This window comes from Phoxinus phoxinus (assembly GCF_949152265.1).
Source record: "Phoxinus phoxinus genome assembly, chromosome: 21".
Lineage (NCBI taxonomy): Eukaryota > Metazoa > Chordata > Actinopteri > Cypriniformes > Leuciscidae > Phoxinus > Phoxinus phoxinus.
Genome location: NC_136896.1, coordinates 26,296,833 through 26,317,913, shown reverse-complemented (window position 1 = coordinate 26,317,913; position 21,081 = coordinate 26,296,833). Strand labels below are relative to the sequence as shown.

General features: G+C 35.8%; 1 protein-coding gene across 2 annotated transcripts in view; it reads left to right on the top strand.

The window, feature by feature from the left end:
* prkg1 (protein kinase cGMP-dependent 1) overlaps positions 1 to 21,081 on the top strand; it is a 146,052-nt gene that overhangs the window by 106,725 nt on the left and 18,246 nt on the right. The window contains exons 7-9 of one of the 2 annotated variants that reach the window (XM_079594984.1): positions 3,162 to 3,256; positions 11,282 to 11,347; positions 18,919 to 18,993. In XM_079594984.1, coding sequence (XP_079451110.1) covers positions 3,162 to 3,256; positions 11,282 to 11,347; positions 18,919 to 18,993 — 236 coding nt within the window. The remainder of the gene's footprint in view (positions 1 to 3,161; positions 3,257 to 11,281; positions 11,348 to 18,918; positions 18,994 to 21,081) is intronic. The other variant, XM_079594985.1, reaches the window with a different exon arrangement.

Below are 21,081 nucleotides of genomic sequence, written 5' to 3'. Positions count from 1 at the left end.
AAGATATTCAGTGAATAATAACTTTATAAAGTTCAGTCTGTTCCTTACACAGAGGTATTTACTGACTTAAGTGGTCTTGGAATATAAGTCATATAGACTATGTTATGATACTGTTGTGGAGTTTTATTTTCTCTTTGACGCTTGGTCACTATGAATCATTGTACAGAAAGTGCTGTTTGCTCTTTCAAAATTGTATTTTTTTTTATACGAATTGTCCGTTAAATCTAAATACATCTTTAAGAGGCCTTCATCCAAATACACTCTCTATTTTTGCTATCATTAGTGTGATAAATGCTGACTTATAACACATTAATTGTAATTGTAAATAATTGGCATTTTAGGAACAAATCAGAGGATTCTTCAGTCTAAAGGAGTAGTTCACTTTAAAATGAAACTTAGCCCATGCTTTTTCACCCTCAAGCCATCCTAGGACTTTCTTCTTTCAGACGAATACAATCGGACGGAGCAATATTAATAAATGTCCTGGCTCTTCCAAGCTTTACAATGGCAGTGAATTACAACCAACAGATTGAAGCTCAAAAAAGTGCATCTATCCATGATAAATTAACTCCAAATGGCTCCGGGGGGTTAATAAAGGCCTTCTGAAGCAAAGAGTTTATGTACAGATGATACTCAACCAGAATGCCTATTACCGCCACGCCAGGCACTGCGGCAAAACTACCGCGGTAAAAATAATCCAGTCACATTTCAAAGTCATTCGCGAAATGACCGCCAGGTGGCGCAGAGGGACATTGTGCAAAACAGCCGCTATTGCCGTATTTTGAAATGTAAGCGGGGTTAATGTCAATTAACAGATGAAATAGCCTACTATAGAACATTGTTTAGGACAGAAAAATAGAATCATAATTAAAAAATAGAGACGAGAACAATATAGCCTTTATTTCATATTGTAGCCTACGCCTAGACGTCGGTGGGCGACATAAGCCTTATTGCCCGTTGGGAGCAGCGTGATAAAAATAAAATAAAATAATAATAATAACAAAAATAACAAACAAAAATAAATTAGGTGCAATGAAGCTGATTAATTGTTTACTATTCCATTGAGGAAGTGTGAAAAAACAATGAGTTTATGTAAGAAAAATATTCATATTTAAAACTTTATAGAGTAAAATAACTAGCTTCCGGCTAAACAAACATACGGATCTGACTTAAGTGTAAAGTGCAACTTATAAGAGTAATGCGACGTACTGCTGATATTTACTCTATATACATGCCATGATGCACTACACTACTTCCAACATCATAAGTTCGTAATTTGTAGATTTTTACTTTGTAACGTGTTAAATATAAATATTTTTCTTACACAAACTCATCGAATTGCATCAGAAGGCCTTTATTAAACATAGAGCCGTGTGGGGTTTGTTTATGATGGATGGATGCACTTTTTTGAGCTTCAATCTGTTGGTTGCAATCCACTGCCATTATCAAGCTTGGAAGAGCCAGGACATATATTAAAGGGGTGGTTTACTGCTTTTTTTCTTTGCATGATTGTATTTATGGGGTGCAATATAACATGTCTTCGTTTTTTTTTTTTTTTTTAAGCCTTATTTTTCATAAATTTCACCTTTATTGTAAGCTGATTTCTCCTCTGTCATTTGAACGACCGGTTGACTTCCTGATTCTATGAAACCACTCCCTCAGAAACAGGCATGGGCTCAGATTGGTTAGTTGGGCCGGTGTGTTGTAATTGGCTAAACTGCGCAGTGCACGTTGTCCGGAAACTTCACGCCCATCACCTTTACGGGCGAAAGTTGCATGTGCTCTGGTCAAATGTAAATAATGGTGTCAATACTGCCGTACAGTTTGAGCCAGAATCAGACCCAGAAAGCGGCAATAAAGAGAGTCAAGCAGAACCTCCCCAAACACGGCTCTTACAAAACTTTTCTGAATGGTACATTTTTTATTATTATTATTATTCTATTCTACAATTATTATATAATAATTTCGATACGCTGTTACTTGAAAATGCCACTGCTGAAACTTGTTAGCTTTTGAGATACGGGTTTCTCCTGATTAAACATTTAATATAACTGAATAAATGACGGAGTAACACCGCAGCTGAAGTTTGCTGTTGCGATTACATTTTTTTTTTTTTTTACTTTATACACGTTTGTCTTGCACACAAAATAGCATCAAACTAACTGGCTACATAAACAAACAGCTTTGGCATTGGTTTACGTACTTCATCAAATCGAAAAATTACTTCATAAAGTATACATGGAAAATAAATTTACAAAATTAGTACATAATTACAAATTGCAGGTTCAAAATGTTTGTACGCGTTTGTCATAGACACACGAAATAGCATAACTAAGTGGCTATAACGCGAGCGCTGGCATTTGTTTACATCCCTGATAAAACTAAAACTACGTCTGAAATTATACATGCAAAGTTAAAATTATTAAGTCTTACTTACAGGTTGTGGCCCAACAACGGCTGCCTCTGGGTTTAAAGTTGGAACTGCTTCATGTTTTAGAAACAGTTTCTTGTTTAATCCGGCATTGAATTCGTGGAGATTCTGGAAGCTGTCTTCCGTAAAATGCGCAGCACAGAGAGCTACGATTGTAATTTTCAGGAACATAATAAAACAGAAATTGTAGCCATTGTTGACGAACTACAGCGTCTATAGGAAGCCCGAACACCGAAGACATGACAGCTGCGTGAAAATAACACACTTTCGACGGCATGGCTACAGCTCTCCACTATAATTCTTCCTCTTCCACAACGCCGCAGAAATATGGCCACGCCCCATTTTTTGCATATTCCGGAGGGAGGGTTGATGTAAATGTATGGGTTAGCTACGTATAAAACCCGGGAAGTATCTCGTTGTAGTCCCATTCGAGTCGTTTTTGTAGGCATTAAACTTCCTGATTTTTAAAAGACAATATATCTGCTCACGTTGAACTTTCAGCGCAGCAACTTTGCAGATACTGTTCATGCACCAACAGCAACATTACACACTATTTAAAATGAAAAAAGTGAAATCGCAATCAACCACCCCTTTAATATAACTCCGATTGTGTTAGTCTGAAAGAAGAATGTCATATACACCTAGGATGGCTTGAGGGTGAGTAAATCACAAGGTAATTTTCATTTTAAAGTGAACTACTCTTTTAATTATCAATAATCTGTAATTGCAGGTGAACGTAACTCGAGAAGATCCACCCAATGGGACCACTGTCAATCTTCGGGCATTAGGGAAAGGAGACTGGTTTGGAGAAAAAGCCCTTCAAGGGTAAAAACTTCCTTGCACACTACTCATACAGCACTTCAATCACAGCTGGCCACTGACCATGTTTACGAAAGCAAGCGCTGACATCAATTATGTGCTCGATGGATCGTTTGCTGCTGGCACATGCCTAATGGGCTGTTAACTGAGAACAATCAAATGCACATCCAAACAAAGCATCTGTTTTGAGTTGTTCGGCTTGCTTCAGGAATGCTTCAGGAATGGAAGTAGAAAGCATTTCAAGTCAACATCAAATTAAAGTTGACCTTATTTGCTTCCTTTTATGCACATTTCTGATTCTGGTTTGACTAAATTAAAAACAAATCATTATATTTAATCAAAATGCAGTAACTTGCTCCACCTCTGAAACTTTTATTTTAATAAGAGGGATTTTTCAGCAATCCCTCTTATTCGTGAAGTCTTCCTCTATTTTTAATTCTCCTGTTTTTCTCAAAAAATATTTCAAATTATGGAAGTAAAGCGAGCTGCAAATGGCATTTCATTTGGTTTTTAACCTGATTTGAAATGTGCTTGTATGAAAATGCCTGTCATATTTGAGGCTTTATTTGCAAGCGTACCGTCTAATGGACTGGGAGCTCACAGCACTTAGTGAGTAGAGCTAATTTGGAGAAGACGAGACCGGTTGTGTCAGAACAGTCAGATGCACATATCCTCCTCATATCATATTTCTCACAGGGCTGGTCGGTTATGAAAATCATCCTCTGATCTATTTCCTGCGTTATTCCCACCGCTGCTGATTCAGAGGCCAACCTCAGGCAACTTCACTCGGCTTCCATTATGGCTATCAAGTTGTTTCAAGAGAACGTTATTCCTGCTAAGCAGAGATGCTTTTCAGATGTAATTCACACATTTATTTTCACATGATGGTTTTAGTTTTGAAACTTTTTGAACCGCTGTTGCAATGGATGGAGACAGAACATATGCAGTGAGGACCCCTAGTGGAGATCAGAGGAAGTGTTAGTGCATTAATTGTGGTTTTATTGTTGTTGTTGGGCAATTACACTAACGAATAGTGTTAAACATATTAAAGGGATTCTATTTTCTAGTTTTTTTCAATTTTTTTCTATTTGACATGCTTGCATTAGTGCACATGGCTGGTTTTGCACAGTTGTGTTGCGGTATTGAACTTGTCATTGACCCTGAAAAAGGGGCAAGCTGTTAATGGACTGGAATAAAGAGCCTGCAGATTGCACACAAAATATAGGGTCCATGCTGGGAAAATGTATGTTTGATAGAATTAACTTGAATGAGAAAGTAGGATATGGTTTGGCCACAGGACTCATTGGACAAGATCTCATGATGAAAGCTAAGATCGAGGAGGAGATACTTTCATGCATTTTGAACGACAAAATTCAAGAAGTCACCGCCTCTAGTTTAGTACACTTTGCCAACCTGTGATGCACAAGAGAGTGAAATGAAACCTGAGCTACATGATTAGTTCAAAATATAGAGCTAAGAAAATAATCTGTAGATACGTTTAAGTTTGAGTTTTTGGTTTCTAATTGCCTCTTGAATTTCGATGGTTTCTTTCTATTTGCAGCCAGTAATTTACAGCAAAAACAAAAATATGATGGTCTGCACAATAAATAAATAATAATTTCAGTTACAGCCAAACCTTGGAGCAATTTGGATGGCACTACATTGTCCGAATTAGCCTACATTTGTTATTTCTAAGAAGGGGGAATAAATACTATATTCATTTGAACGGCACAAACCAGCAAAAATCGAGCACACTAAACAACGCGGTTTCGTGGAGAGTGACATCACAGCTCCCAAAAACATTCCTGTTATATCTAAGGAAAGACAATAAAAATTGTGAAAAAAATTGTGTTTAACTGCAAAAACCAGCACAAACTGAACACACATACATAAACTGAACTATTTGGAGCGATTTGAGTGATGGGGTGGAGAGTGATGTCACACATCCCAAAAAACTTCTGTTGAATATCTCAAACACCAGACCAGCTCAAACGTTTGTTTCTGCGGGACAAATTGTGAATATTTTAGTCATTATTTCATTTCATGTGATGCTTCATTGAGATTGTTGTTTGCTACAAATGACAGCTATTTATACACTGATGTTTATAGTTAGACATTGTGTGATCTATTGTTTAATTGTCACTTTTCTTTTATTCACGAAGACACCTAGTTAGATGGCTCTTGCTTTGATCTGTGCCCAAGGACGGCCAAGCTGATGAGGAGTTTATTAGTTTTCGCCTGAAGAGGTTTTTACTCCTACAAATGTGTGTTCTTGATCTTCATGTCTTTGATCTCACCTCTCACTCAGCTTTAATTAGCACAGAGTCTTGCGTTTTTGTTTTGGTTGTTGTTTGTTTAGTTTTCTTTTTTTAAAAGTGGTAGTATGTTTAGCAAATCAATCAGCACTCTATATTGAAGTGGATCAAGTCAGTCTTTCATCTTAAACAATATTTTTTTACGCCGTTATGAGTCGTGTGTGTGTGATATGGAAGCTGCCTGGGATTTGACTAAGTAACAGCCATAACAATAGCTGTGGTCTTGTGGATTAAAGGCTGCTCACTGCTTTGATGTGCAACAGCTTGTATGCTAAGTAAACTTTCATGTCCCGCTTAAGCAAAACACATTGTTGAGGCAAAATAATTAATTTGCTGCCAGTTAAGGAGATGTTGACTCTCCTTTTTTTCTTTACACTCTGGAAGGAAAGTATACAAACACATTCAGATCAATGGGTGAATCTAATAAAAAAATTAAAAATAATAATTAGGCCTATTTTAAGACCGTTACATTTTTTTTGTTTTTATGACAATTAAACACATTTCCTCATCTCAATTATTTTGAATTTTTCCCTGTTATTCTCAAAGTTTATTCTCATAATGATTCTTGGTAGCACTCTACAACAATGTTTCATTTATTAAAAATAGTTTACTACATTAATTATCATTAACTTACATATTAACAATATTTCTATAGAATTATTAATCTCAATTAATGTTAATCTTAATATTTACGAATGCATTATTAAGATCAAAAGTTGTATCTGTTAACATTATAGTTAATGCACTGTCAACTAACACAAACATGAACATTTATTAACTTTATTGACTAAACAGACTAAAATTAATGCATTGGAATTCTGTTCCTATATTTTGTTGAACCCTTGAACCCTTGAAAATTGAGGAAACATATTTCCAATTTAGCAGCATTTACTAAATTAAATTACTAAGTCATTTTAACAAATGAGACCATATTGTAAAGTGTTAACGATTATCATTATTTAAATTGATTGAAATTTCTCTAAAATTGTATTTAATATATTTAAAATACAACAACAAACACATTTTAATTTTAATTTGACATTTTAAATAATTTATTGTCTTGTGCAATGTTAATGAAATTGGGGATAAGGGTTCATCTGAATTTATATAAAAGTCAAAATCCCCAAAATCTGTTTGTGATTAGTTTTCTTGTTCAAAGCTTGTGTCTAGCTACTTAATTTTCATTTATACAATACAAAGTGACTTTACTAAAAGTAAAGTTATTTTAGTACAGTAAGAATGCATGTGAAAAGTCTTACATGAAAGTAAACCTCCCCAAAAATTAAAAGCATTGCTATATCAATGTCATTGTTAGCTAAACCTCAGCTATACTATTATCACATCATGCTTTAGTTCACCCAAACATTTTAATTATATCATTATTTAACCGCCAATGTATGACTTTCTTTTTGATTGTAACACGAAGAATATTCACACCACTCTTTTCCATACTTGAAAGCACACAGTAAAAAAGGGCTACCATAAATGTATTCTTGGGTGAGCTAACCCTATTATTACAATGTTACATTGAAGACCTCTCATGCTTCACAACCAGCACGTTAAACTTGGTTTCAGTTTCTTGGAGAACCTAGATGTGTCGCCTCGTCTTTGTCCTGCTATATTCTCCCAGCTTGATTGACGGCTCTGACCTTTCCCTCATAAACCTCACTCCATACTTGCTGTGATGTGAGCTCACTACATCCAGACTTTGACTGACAGCTGAAACACGTTTGCACTGGCTGGTCTTAACCTCCCTCTGTCTTTCTTTGACTGGATCCTCACCTAATGCTGTCACAGTATTCAAAGACATCCCTCTGCCTCTGAAGTGTGACAGTGTAATTGAAGGATGTTCCCCTGTGCTGGACTTTCTTAGTGGCAGTTTTAATCCTCTTGTGCGATTGACGTGATAAGTGTAGCTGAGATGTGAATAGCATAGGACTGTTGTAATAATCACATCTGGTGTATAATTGGACGTTATTCGCAAGAGCAGCGGCACCTCCGATATGTTCGGTCTCAATGGGAGTTTTCATCTTTTTCGCAGTTGTACCGGGAAACATCAAATCTAATGAGAGCCAGTTTGCACATGCAGATGGGTCTCTAGACAGCAGACACTAATGACACCCTAAACATAGACTAGTCCACTGGAAAGTGAAATATTCACAACTGCATGGTGCTAATTGGAGACTCATATGTCAAAGTTGAGGATGAGGGTGGCATGTCACAGGAATAAATTTTTTTTTGTCCTTGTGTTATTGAAATGTCACATTAAAACCGGAAACATTTTAACTTTATCATTTATTTATGCTACTTTTCAAATGCATAAAAGCCTTGTACTATATAAGAGTTGTAGGGACAGATTTACTAAATCATGAGAGCGCAAAACCAAAAAAAGTGCCGAATGGAAAGTAAAGTTCTGCCCGTGATCTACTGATGACCGTAAAATTAAAGGACGCAGTCCGATTATTTCCATAATGACCAACGCAACCAAAAGCACCGCAAATTAGCGTCCGGTTTAAGACATGCTTTTTTGGATGTTTAAAAATGGCTCAAATACCAGTAAATTGACAAGAGCAAACATTAGTAAATCACCTCTCACGATTCATCTAAATTCTCTCCTCCCATAAATGTTGCATCTGAAAGGAAAAATTCCTACAAATGCATATGCAATATGATTACCCGCAAAAATAACTGTGTCCAAGCCTTTTCAGCGCTAATTTTTCACTGCGTCTCTTTAGTAAATCCTGACAGTGTTTTTTTTTTAACGCCAAAAGAGGGTTTGCACTGGCGCAAGCTGTTAGTAAATCTGGCCCTTAGACTTAAAATATGAAAATCCATCATAAAAATGTTGATTATAATTTTAAATGTGTGTACTTTTGTCACGCGCCATGACTGTGTGTATGTGGCAGGCAATTTACAGGCTCTTTATGGTAATTGTACATAAGTGGTCTGCTGTCTGCAGCTGGTTTTGTTGATGTCCTTTTAATGTTGCTGAACAAATCAGTTATTTGAAGAACAATCAATGTAATTGTAAAGATGCAACAAGATTTTTGCAGTTTGTTTGAGTGGTGCTTCCCTGTTTAAAACTCAATGCAAGGGGTTGTGGGTGATTGTCTGGGAATTGTTCTGGAGTCGCAGGTGCTCTGAGTGTTTTTTCATGTGTTGCAGTTGCTATGGAGTTTAAACAAGCCGCACGATGTGTGTTATGATTTGTGTCAGTAGCACAAACAGGGTGAGTTGCACCATGTTCAAAAAGCATGACCAACAAAAATCAACATTAATGTCTTCTTTAATCAGTCAAAAGTCATAACAATATAAAATATAAGTAATATGATATTGCACTACTGGGAATGTTTCAGACTAATTTGATTTAAAATATCAAAGCAACCTATGGCTCATTGAAGAAAAAAACATTCCTCTACCTACTGTACATTGCATAACTCCAAAAGCGTACATATAGACATACAGTTTACTTCAATTTCCTAGTACACTAGTGGTAGTAAAGCACCAACAACATGAATTTCTTTTCACCTTGTTTAATAAAGACTTTATTTTCGTGAGGTTCCATGAACAATACTATGTTATGACCTCAAAACACTTGTACCATAGTTCATGATTTGTAAACTAATACATTTTGACATTTGCACATAACCAGCTCCTTATTTATGGCTTTTCTAACATAGTAAACTTGCTTGGTTGGTCATGTTACACCGCTGTTCTTGTGATGTGGATCATTCAGGTATGAATTCCATGAAACACGAGTCACAATAAAATATGTCAAAATCTTGTAGAAGCAAGCTAAAATGGCATGGTAGTTTCAGCAAATGTGTTTTTCAAACATGATAGCGTCAATTACCAGACATTTAGTTTCTGAACTGCCGTGATATGTACAACAACCAGTGTAATAAAATACTGCCACATTCCGGTTTCGGATAAATCTACCAATGCTTTCATTGCTACCCACTGGACGTTTCACTTTGAAAGTGGCACAGAACATGCAAGAGGCAACGTAATATCATTTTGCAGAAATAACACAGGCATGTTTTTCCAATGAGCCTGGCTTGTGAGTTTAGAGGCACTTTCTGTTTGTGTGTGAAGGCAATCAGCAATCCCACCTGGTCATTGTGAATTGGCATTGTGCAGCTGTTTGGAGCACACACACACACACACACACACACACACACACACACACACACACACACACACACACACACACACACTCTTACTTTAATTGTATACCAAATTTAGATGAGGACGTCTCTATGGGAGGTTTTTGATTTGAGATTTTGTCAGGTTTTCAAATTTGTCCCCAAAATATAGTTAAACACACGCACACACACACACACACACACACACACACACACACACACACTGGTTCCCATGTTTTATGGGGACTTCCCACAGAGATACTGATTTGTATACTGTACAAATTGCAGTTTTAGATTTTCAAACCACTTAATTTAGTATGATGTATAAGCTGTTTACCTCATGGGGACCGGAAAAATATGTCCCCAAAATGTACTGATATTACTATTCATGTGGGAACACACACACACACACACACACACACACACACACTGCAGTGAAGAAGACTCTAGTGACAGAGGGCAACCATGCCGAGTGATGCCACAGAAACTGTTGTGTGCCATGTGTTTGTGTTATGAGAAACCTTACAGCGACGAGTGTTTGGGTTGTGCTGTGCCATGCGGTGACAAATGTGCTATAACAATGGCTGATGATTAACTTTGTTTCGTTTTGCACTGATTAGGAAGAGTCAGTGTTCTAAGGATGCTCATTTTTCTGAAACAGTATAATTGTTTCACATGCTGCGCAGTTACAAAGATGCTACAGTGGGCTTTATTGTAACAAAATAGGAATCACAATCTTACCAATCAAGTTTGTAAGCACAGTATATGGAGTTCACTCTATATACTCAATCATTACCATTTTTGAGCATGGAGGAACGTCACAACTCTAAAGAGCAGCAGCTACAGCAGTACTGTATAAATACATTTGTATACAGCATTTATTTTTGTAGAAATGTGTTAAACGTGACCTGAAAATGTGCAGTTGCTTGTTGTGGAAGACCAATAGGAAGATGTGTAAGAATGTTAAAGGAAGATATAATAAAGTTTGTAAAAATGTACAAGCAACTGTTCATTTGTAGCTTACATGTAACATATTTCTACAAATAAAATGTACTGTACTGCCTACTACAGTATTGACTTACTGTTGAAATCTGTATCTAAAAAGCTCAGTGTAGAAAGCAGTCAGCATCAACAAAAAAGTCGAAAAAAAACATGAGATTTTATTTACAGCACATGTGTTGTCAAGCTGATGAAGATGCTTTCTTAATTTGCTGGTGTTTTTCTATTTGCATGTGTTTTCTTCAGTTGCAGCGCGTTGAGCTCTCTCAGCCACCGTAAAGCATGGGCCAATTCATTTACTGACACAATAACTAGGTTTTGAAGCATGAATTAATTGGTTTGGGTGAGACTACGTTTTGCAGACATGCAATAGAGTTCAGATGTTCCAGCAAACAGATGTGACAATTGAACTTACAGTTTAGAGAATAAGGACTGTTTTAATAAATGTGCCAAAGCTTTTGAGAAAAACTAAATAATATCATGTGGTTCAATAATTCATCAAAAAAACAAAAACAAATACATTGTAGATTCTGGCTGTGTATGATTGACATAAATTGTTTGTGTCCCCGCAGAGAAGACATCAGGACGGCTAATGTCGTCTCCGCTGAAGCTGTCACCTGCCTCGTCATCGACAGAGAGTGAGTTGTGTGTGTGTGTGTGTGTGTGTGTACTGATGCTGTGAAATTTGATTAGACTTTCATCTTTTCCACTGTGTGCTCACCAAATTACCGCCGCTAATTTCTTATGACCTCTCACGACTTTCACCGCGGCTAGTTTACGCCAGCTAACTTCAGGGAGCGAAATCTTCTCGTTAGACATCAGACTGTCAGGAAACAAACTATGTCCTCATCTGAGTGGCACAGCGTGTGGCAGAACAGTGCGGGACACAATGCCTATCTGCACAGCGGGACTCACAAAACCTCCTCGTACCCCTGTAGACGGCATACTCCAGAGACTTTGATTTCCCTTCAGTCAGAAGAGATAAAATAAGCATCCCCGCACGCAAACCGCATTTTACTCTCACTGCAGGAAATCGCACATTATCTCAGTCCTCGTAATGAGCATTATGGTAATGCTCATTAAGAGACTCTTTATATTGTGTGCTGGCTGACCTGTGATTTTAACCACCGTTTCACGCAGATGATTCCCTGTAGGATTAGAGTGCAACCTTGATGCTCACGTTTTTTAGTTGCTTGGAATCCAGAAGTTTTTGTACCGTTCATTTTCTCCATTGGAATTTTAGAAATTCAAAATGTTAGTGTTATGAGCAGAGAGGGGATTCTTTGGCTTCTTTGGAAGCTGTTTCTGTTGGCTGAAGGAAATATACAAACTAACTGGACAGATTTGGATATGGGTTATGGTCAAAAACTAAACAATATGCCCACTGTTGTAATATTACAACATCAATTTGAGCTCTACTAAAATAAACCTGCAGATGTTTTTCTTCACGCAAAGACCCATTAACACACTAATAGGTCCTAATGCTCAGCCTTGGAATTCTATTGGATGGAATATTTTGTGAATAGACCTGTTCACTTGGCCATGAACTCACACAGCCTGCTTACTTGCTTTGAAGCACATCATCTTGTTTTACTGGACTGAATAAATCAACATTCAAGTAAGTAAACTGCACAAAATATTTTTGTTTTATGTGATTAATAATATGTCTAGAACATGCAGATATTAAGGTACTGTTGAATGCTTTAATTATATTCGATTTTGAGCTTGTAATGTCAGTGTTTAGATTTTACAACACTGTGGGACGCACAATGTTTCTGTGCACATTTCATGGATACATCTGACTTCTCACCTGTTCCATGTGAAATAAATACTAATAGAAACAATGTTTTTGATCATTCACAAGTTTTAGATGTCTTCTTTTTTACAATTTTGAGTTTCAATAAAAACGTACAGTAGCGAAAAGAGGAGGCGTTTTCCGGCGCAAACGTTCCCTGGTGCTATTTTACAGTTCCAGAAAACAATTCCATCACTGACCAAGAAAAACCTAGTCTAAAGTCAGTGGCGCGTTATTCAGATGCTATTTTAAGCGCGCATGCTTGGCCATAATGTAGCGTGTGCACAACGCGCATACACTTTGATTCTCTCATCTACACAGATGCAGCAGTTCCTATTTTTGCAAACCATACATAATTACAAGGAAAAATATTAACACTGGAAATCATTGTTGTGTCCATGAAGATGTGAAAAATGTGCATAAATCTAGCTTACACATTTACCCAAATTATTATACGCCTGTTTAACCGAAGCTTATTTGGGTGGGTTTCTCCCATCATCCCCATACAACTTCTCTGTGTTTTACGGCCCTGACGAGAACGTCGGTCTCCTCGGCTGTGAACCGCTCCTGGCGTGCGCTGGCAAACCCGCCGTTATAATAGCAATCCGCCATGGAACAAGCGCGTCTGCTCTTAAAGGGAATGTGAGATGACGCTCTGATTGGTTTATTGCACGTTACGCCCAAAACACACCTATGAATAATGAAGCGACTTCAGACTAACCCATTTTAAATTTGCGTCGGTCACAGGATTCATTTATCCCGCTGGTATAATAGCAACAGCGCCCGGGATCCGCCCAAAAAGTTACCTGTGTTTCGTGTTTGATCCTTGCGTTTCAGAGCGTTAAAATAAGGCCCCTTATCTTACAGTATCCTATCCTATTTTATCTCATCTGATCTTATCAAAATATACTTAACTGGTCCTGCTTTATTTTCTGGGCTTTGTTTGCCCAAATATCTGCATGAAGGGCAGGTGATGATGTTCTTGAATGTGGGGGGTATAAATGCTATTAGCATGACAAGTAGAGGACACAACAAGCTAACCAGACTGTATTGTGTGAATTTGTGAACTCTTTAAAATGTTTATGATTGGGATATGGAACATAACCCGTGTTTTTTGTGTGTGTTTTTTTTTCAGAATGCCACCAGGCAGGAAAGACTATTATGTACAAATTGTTTGATGTCATTGGTGCCATCAAAAATGTTTTGAAATGGATTTTGAAATGGATTTTGATGAAGAGGAATGTGGAGATGCCTGTGAACTGGAAAAGAAAAACCCAGTGATCACCTGTCTGATGATTATGTGGACATCATACCAACAAAATCAAGTCGGTCAAGAACACAGACCATGCCCTGTGACGGGTCTCGCTGGCTGATAAAATCCTGATTTTTCAGGTCAGGGTATCACTAATGATGCCGTCTCCCTTCATACACCACTGGAGCATTTCCAAAAGTCTGTGTCAGAAGATATGAAGAAAATAGAGGACGCTGCAGACACTATGGGAAAGGCGACACCAACACACTTCCAGCCAGTTCAATGTCCAACTCTGCATCTCGGAGGACAAGAACTGCCTTTGGGACTATCATAATTGAATATTGCTATGAACAGAGCTAAATCACTTTAATGCCATAGTTTTCATTCAGTTCATCAGGTTTTGTAAATACAATCTAAACATATTTTTATAATAAATTATTTTTTCATAAAAATATGACTAATATTGTGTGATTATTGGTGTATTTTTGTTCAGACAGAAATGTTGCTACCCAACGTTGCAATATCACAACATTTCCTTAAAAACTAGAAAAATATTTGTTATATATTTTGGTGTTTGAGGGTTAACAGCGACTCCTTTTGTGTTATATGGGGGAAAATAACTGTTCAACTTCTAATTATCAAAGGCACAAATCATTTTTAGGAAGTTGCATTACCTCAGTCTTATCATTAATCAGAGGGTTTATGGTAATGCTCATTAAAAAAATCTATTATTTTCCAGGTTTAATCATACATGAAATCATAAATATACATACAAATGGCACTCTTATATACAAAAAAGGCCTCATGAAAATCTTAAAATACGTTTTAATTTGACATAATTTGAAATGATTATTATTATTATTATCTATTATTACTATTATCTATTTGTATAAAGGACATTAATCAGTTTTGATAAAATATTAGTTATGTCATATGGTACAACCCACAAAAACAAATTATATTTCAACATTAAGAGTTCATATTTGTAAAATAAATACAGTTTGTATTTAAAAATATGTACTTAAAACTTGAAAATAATTATGATCTGTACACTCACATGTATTTAAGATGTAAGGAATATATATATATATACATATATATATATATATTATTTGAAGGTTATACCAGGTTATAAAATGTATATTACATTTTTAGAATTAATACATTTGTTAGATTTTGTTTAATTTAAAGCATATTAAATGCATAGATAAAGTAACTTTGCAATAAGGTTTATTTTGTTAACATTAGTTAATTAGTCAGCACGAACTAACAGTGAACAATAATTCTACATCATTTATTGATCTTTGTTGATATTAATCTCAACATTTACTAAACATTAAGGGCCCTATTTTAACGATCTGAAACGCAAGTTTCAAAGCGCAAGTAACTTTGTGGGCGGATCCCGGAGCTGTTGCTATTTTCCCGGCGGGATAAATGCCTCTTGCGCCCGGCGCAAATCTAAAAGAGGTTGGTCTGAAGTAGCTTCATTATTCATAGGTGTGGTTTGGGCGTAACGTGAAATAAACCAATCAGAGCGTCCTCTCACATTCCCTTTAAGAGCCGGCGCGCTTGTTCCATGGCGGATTGCTATTATAACGGCGGATTTGCCAGGCGCACGCCAGGAGCGGTTCACAGCCGAGGAGACCGACGTTCTCGTCAGGGCCGTAAAACACAGAGAAGTGACATTGGGGATGATGGGAGAAACCAACCAAATTAGCTTCGGTTAAACAGGCGTATAATTTGGGTAAATGTGTAGCCTAATCTAGATTTTTTTTTTTTTAAATCTAGATAGATATTTTTCACATCTTCACGGACACAACAATGATTTCCCTCGTGTGTTAATATTTTTCCTTGTAATAATGTATGATTTGCAAAAATGAAAACTGCTGCGTCTGTTTATATTAGAGAATCAAAGTGTATGCGCGTTAACACGCTACATTATGGCCAAGCATGCGCCCTTAAAATATGACTAACGCGCAACGCGCCACTGTCTTTAGACTGTTTTTTTCCTGGTCAGTGGCGCAATTGCTTCTAAAACTGGAAAATAGCACCAGGGCAGTTTTGCGCCGGAACACGCCTCCTCTTTGCGCTGAACCGCCCCCGAGAGCGCAAGTTCATTCCCTAATTTACCGACGTGCGTCTGTGGAGGGAAAAGTCCGCTGTGCGCGGGTGCAAAATAGGAATGATACATGCGTCGGTGTACAAAGTCAATTGCGCTGGGTGCAAGATAGGGCCCTAAGACAAAATTTGAATCTGTTAACATTAGTTAATGCAATGTCAACTAACATGAACATATTTATCAACTATTATCGACGGGTAATACATGCTCTGACGATGTATTTCTCATTGTTCATGTTATTTAATACATTAACCAATGTTAACAAATGAGACCTTGTCAAGCGTCACCAAATCAGCTTATCTAATATTATATTTTTGAAAAAAATTATTTGTGAAATGGTTTTATAATAGATTTTGGACTTGTTTGTCATGGACCCACTAACTATTTGTATTGAAGCGTTATTTATGCAGTTATGTTTGGTTCTGTGACTGAAGCAGAAATTATAGACTTCATCTTTAAGATCTGAATCAAAGAACTCAAATATCTTTAAATAGCATTTTATTGCTTGAAATATAAGTACATGTGAGTGACATTTGTGGATTCACACCCGCAAAACTTTTCTGCAACTGATTCTGGGGCTTCACTTGGGACTGTGCTAAGAATAGCCCACATCACGGAACGGGTCAACAGTGCAGTGATATAAAGTCATTCACACTTTAAATGTCCATCAAATCATTATTATGTCTCTGGTTACTGGTGTCCTGCCTGACCTCAGCTGCCAAGACTTAAAAGACTGCATAAATCATGGTTACATCAAACGAAACGATGCCATTAGGATTTAAAGCTAGCGATTAATCCTACATTTCTGCTCTGGACCGTCAAATATTTTTCCCCCTTTTAGTTTCAATGTTTCATCAGTTCTAGCAAAATATGAGATAATGTGAGATTTCTCTGGTGGATGAGTCACATATTGAAGCCCTCAGCTGTAGTAATGAACACTATTACTGGCTCCCTCTCATGTCTAAATCTCTCATGATATATCAAAATATTTCTCTGATTTAATAAGTCAGAGGGAAAAAGTACTTTATTTTTTTTGCATCTGGCTAAGGAGTGACATAATTTTAACCCCTGGCAAGCTATAACATTAGATGTATATATGATGAATAAACTATTCAAAGTTAACATGAGTGACATTAGAAAAACATTAAATAAAATATAGTTTGGTTCAAGTTTGTTGTACTTTGTTTTTCTAATGAGTATGACTTGGTTCACCAAAAAAAAAAAAAACTAACATGTCTGTTTGGCAGAGATTAGACTCTACAGCCTTTGGCAAAGTCCCGTTTTTATAATTATGTTTTAGAAATTTTAATTTGAAAGCTTCAAATTAAACATCATTATTCTACATAATGACATTTCAATGTGTTTTGAAATCATATATCTTTGATTTTTCAACAATATCTGACTGTACTGACATCACTGTTTTCTGTAAAGCTGCTATATAAATGAAATGAACTCATTTAATAAGTGATGATCTTTACAACAGAACTGACACTGAACCGACTTCAGCTGAACAATGACTCTTTTTTCTTTTTACAGTTGCTTTGCAGCCAAATTGAATTCTGATAGCATCATTGAATCATTATTTCCCTGTTGATCACTTTGAAACAATCTGTATTGTATAAAGCGCAATAAAACATAAAGGTGACTTGATTTGAAGTACATAACCCTGACCATGTCTGAACTTGAATTGAATCAGTTGTGTCAATATTGTGACTCATGTTCAGGGGCAAGTTCATCTGAAATATGGCATAACTGTTGCATAAATCAGGAATTCAGATGTGATTCCCTAGTGAAAAAAAAGTATACAAAAAAAGAATACATTGTATTTGAAATATATTCCCTTTTTCAATAGTACATTGCAAATATATATAGCCTAAGGATATTAGCATCATGCTTTTACCTATACATTTTCACAATACAACTTTTAACATGCTTTAAAATAATTGTACTTTAGTATATTTTCAAAAAATATATTTTAGAAAAATATACTTGAAGTGAAAATTTACTTCATTTTTTAAAAGTATATTTATTCGCACTTTAATATGGTACTTTAGGTATGTTTAACTGTGTGCTGAAAATGATCACTGTAACAATGCATTGAAAGTATACTTTCAAAATATATAATAGCATACAATTGTACAAAGTATATCTAAGTAATATTTGTTTATTAATGTGCATTTGTTATTGAAGACAAAGTGTGCAATTTGAAGTATTTGTAATAAGTCAAAGGTATTACTGAGCATATACTTTTTACTCAAAATAAAACACTTATGGTATATTGCTTGTATGTTTCGAAGACACTCTTAATGAATTTGTAATGTACTTGTAACACAAATAAAGTACACTTTAATATCACTAATCAAGCATGTAATTAGTCCCTACACATGCATATACTTAAAGTATAAGTATACTTGAAGTTGTTCCAATTTAGCACACAAAAGTACACTAAATACACTTAAAGCTGCTTTACTATACAATTTAATTACACTTAAAATATACTAAGTACACAATTAGTTGTTCCAAAATGGCACACTTCAAGTTAACTAATCATTAACACACTTTAAGTATACTGAATTAGTCTGGCTGCAAGTATACTTAGCATAGTTATTTTTTTCCACCACACTCAAAATTCAAATCTTTTATTTTATTTTACACATGGAGGAAAAACAAAGTACTATTAATTGAAAAATAGTGTCACCCCGCTATAGGCTATTTGGAAAATAAAGAAAAAAGTGGAAAATTAGTGTTGACATTTTGCTTTTTAATACTGTTCATTGGGCCTCATTCATAAAACAAGGTCAGTTTAAATCATGAAGACAACACTATTTCATAAAACCATTTTGACCTTTGACCAGTATCTTTACTTCCAGACAGAGTAATACAAACTTGTGTAGCTCAACTCCTTGAAGTTACATAAAGTAAGATAATCAGATTTGAACAGATTTAACCATGCATATACTTTTTTGTATGCGCGTGCGCGTGTGTGCGTGTGTGTTATTGTGTGGATAAAAATAATTGTTTGATATCTTGTTCATGTTTGCAGTTCTTTCAAGCACTTGATCGGAGGCCTGGACGACGTCTCAAACAAAGGCTATGATGATGCTGGCACCAAAGCAAAGTAAGTCTGAAACTCATCATCTTCTGATAATGTATTTAGACTATATGGAGTTCTGTACATTCAATTGTGATTCAATGTGATTCATTCAAGGGCAGTGCGTTCAGAAAGTCTGCATTATGCTAATGTGATTTAAATGGTTTTCTAACTCAATCTACACTCTACAGATGAAACTCGAAAATTTGAATATCGTGCAAAAGTTCATTTATTTCAGTAACTTAACTTAAAAGGTGAAACTAATATATTATATAGACTCATTGCATGCAAAGTGAGATATTTCAAGTCTTTATTTGTTATAATTTTGATGATTATGGCTTATGAAAACCCCAAATTCAAAATTAGAATATTGTGAAAAGGTTTTCCTGTACCCCATAATGACAAGAAGTGTTGAAAAGACTACACACACAAAGACAACACACTCCCGTTATAGAAACACCTGTCTGTGACATGAATTAATCGAATCTGTAATGAGTTCGACCATGTGGTGTATGATGAAGATCCATACAAGGGAGAAATTAATTGGTCTGTGTCTTTCATTTGATTTGCATGTCTGGCCGCGGCCATGACCTCCGTGTGTCTATAATTATCTGAGCCGGACAGGTTTTCAGGAATGAGAAACCCAATATCATCAAATGCATTAGAGGTTTTGCCATGTCTGGAGACATGTAGAGCTGTTCAGATAAATGTGAATCGCATGTAAAAATCTATCTATCTATATCTATCTATCTATCTATCTATCTATCTATCTATCTATCTATCTATCTATCTATCTATCTATCTATCTATCTATCTATCTATCTATCTATCTATCTATCTATCTATATATCTATCTATCTATCTATCTATCTATCTATCTATCGATCTATCTATCTATCTATCTATCTATCTATCTATCTATCTATCTATCTATCTATCTATCTATCTATCTATCTATCTATCTATCTATCTATCTATCTATCTATCTATCTATCTATCTATCTATCTATCTATCTATCTATCTATCTATCTATCTATCTATCTATCTATCTATCTATCTATCTATCTATCTATCTATCTATCTATCTGTCTGTCTGTCTGTCTGTCTGTCTGTCTGTCTGTCTGTCTGTCATGATCATATCTGGCTCAAATTGTGCATTAAAGCGTGGAGTCAACACTCACTAAGTGATCTAAGAGCGCCCTCGTGTGGCCATACCTGGACATACAATTATGTACTCACTGTTTTTAAGTTATATTATGATCAGATTATTGTGTTATAATCTGATCATAATTAATTAGTGTTACATTGTTATAAGGTGTGTCCCCACTGCACCCTTTGTCTGCACAAAACCATATGGTAGATTGAACAATATAATGAAATGCAAGTAATTTGTGCAAATATGAAAGGTTGTTTTCAATATGCATAAAATGATAGCTGCATATTGTTGATGAGCTCTAGCTGTAAATAGATGCGTGTTTAATGAAGAAGATGCCTGTTAAAAGCCCAGATATAAGGACGAGTTGAGATAGAAATGCCGCATTGTAAGACAAACATAGCCAGTAGCTGTAGTCAGTCAATTTTGTCTTCAGTATAGGATTAGTTTATCAGAAAATGAAAAATCTGCCATCCTTTAATCCCCTAATCTAATTCCATAATCTTGCTTATGTTGTGGTATTCCGGGCCTGTCTCAATGCTCACACTTGCGGTCTTTGCACTTGACCACTTGTCTACTTATGACGTATTTATGGTAGCTTGTTTCCGCCACTGAATGAAAAATAAAAAAGGAATTTCTATCTCAGAATTGTGAGATATTAACTCAAAATCTTGACCTTTTTTTCAGAATTGCATGTTTATATCTCACTATTCTGACTTTATAACATGCAATTGGGAGATATAAAGTCAGAACTGCAAGATTTAAAGTCGCAATTGCGTGTTATACAGTCAGAATTGAGAGCTTTGTCTTTTTCCCCTTAGAATTGGAATTTATAACTCAAAATTGCGAGTTTATATCTCACAATTATGAGATGTAAGAGATATAAACTTGCAATTGCGTGCTATGAAGTCAGAATTGCATAATATAAAGTCGCAATTGTGAGAAAAAAAGTTATAACATG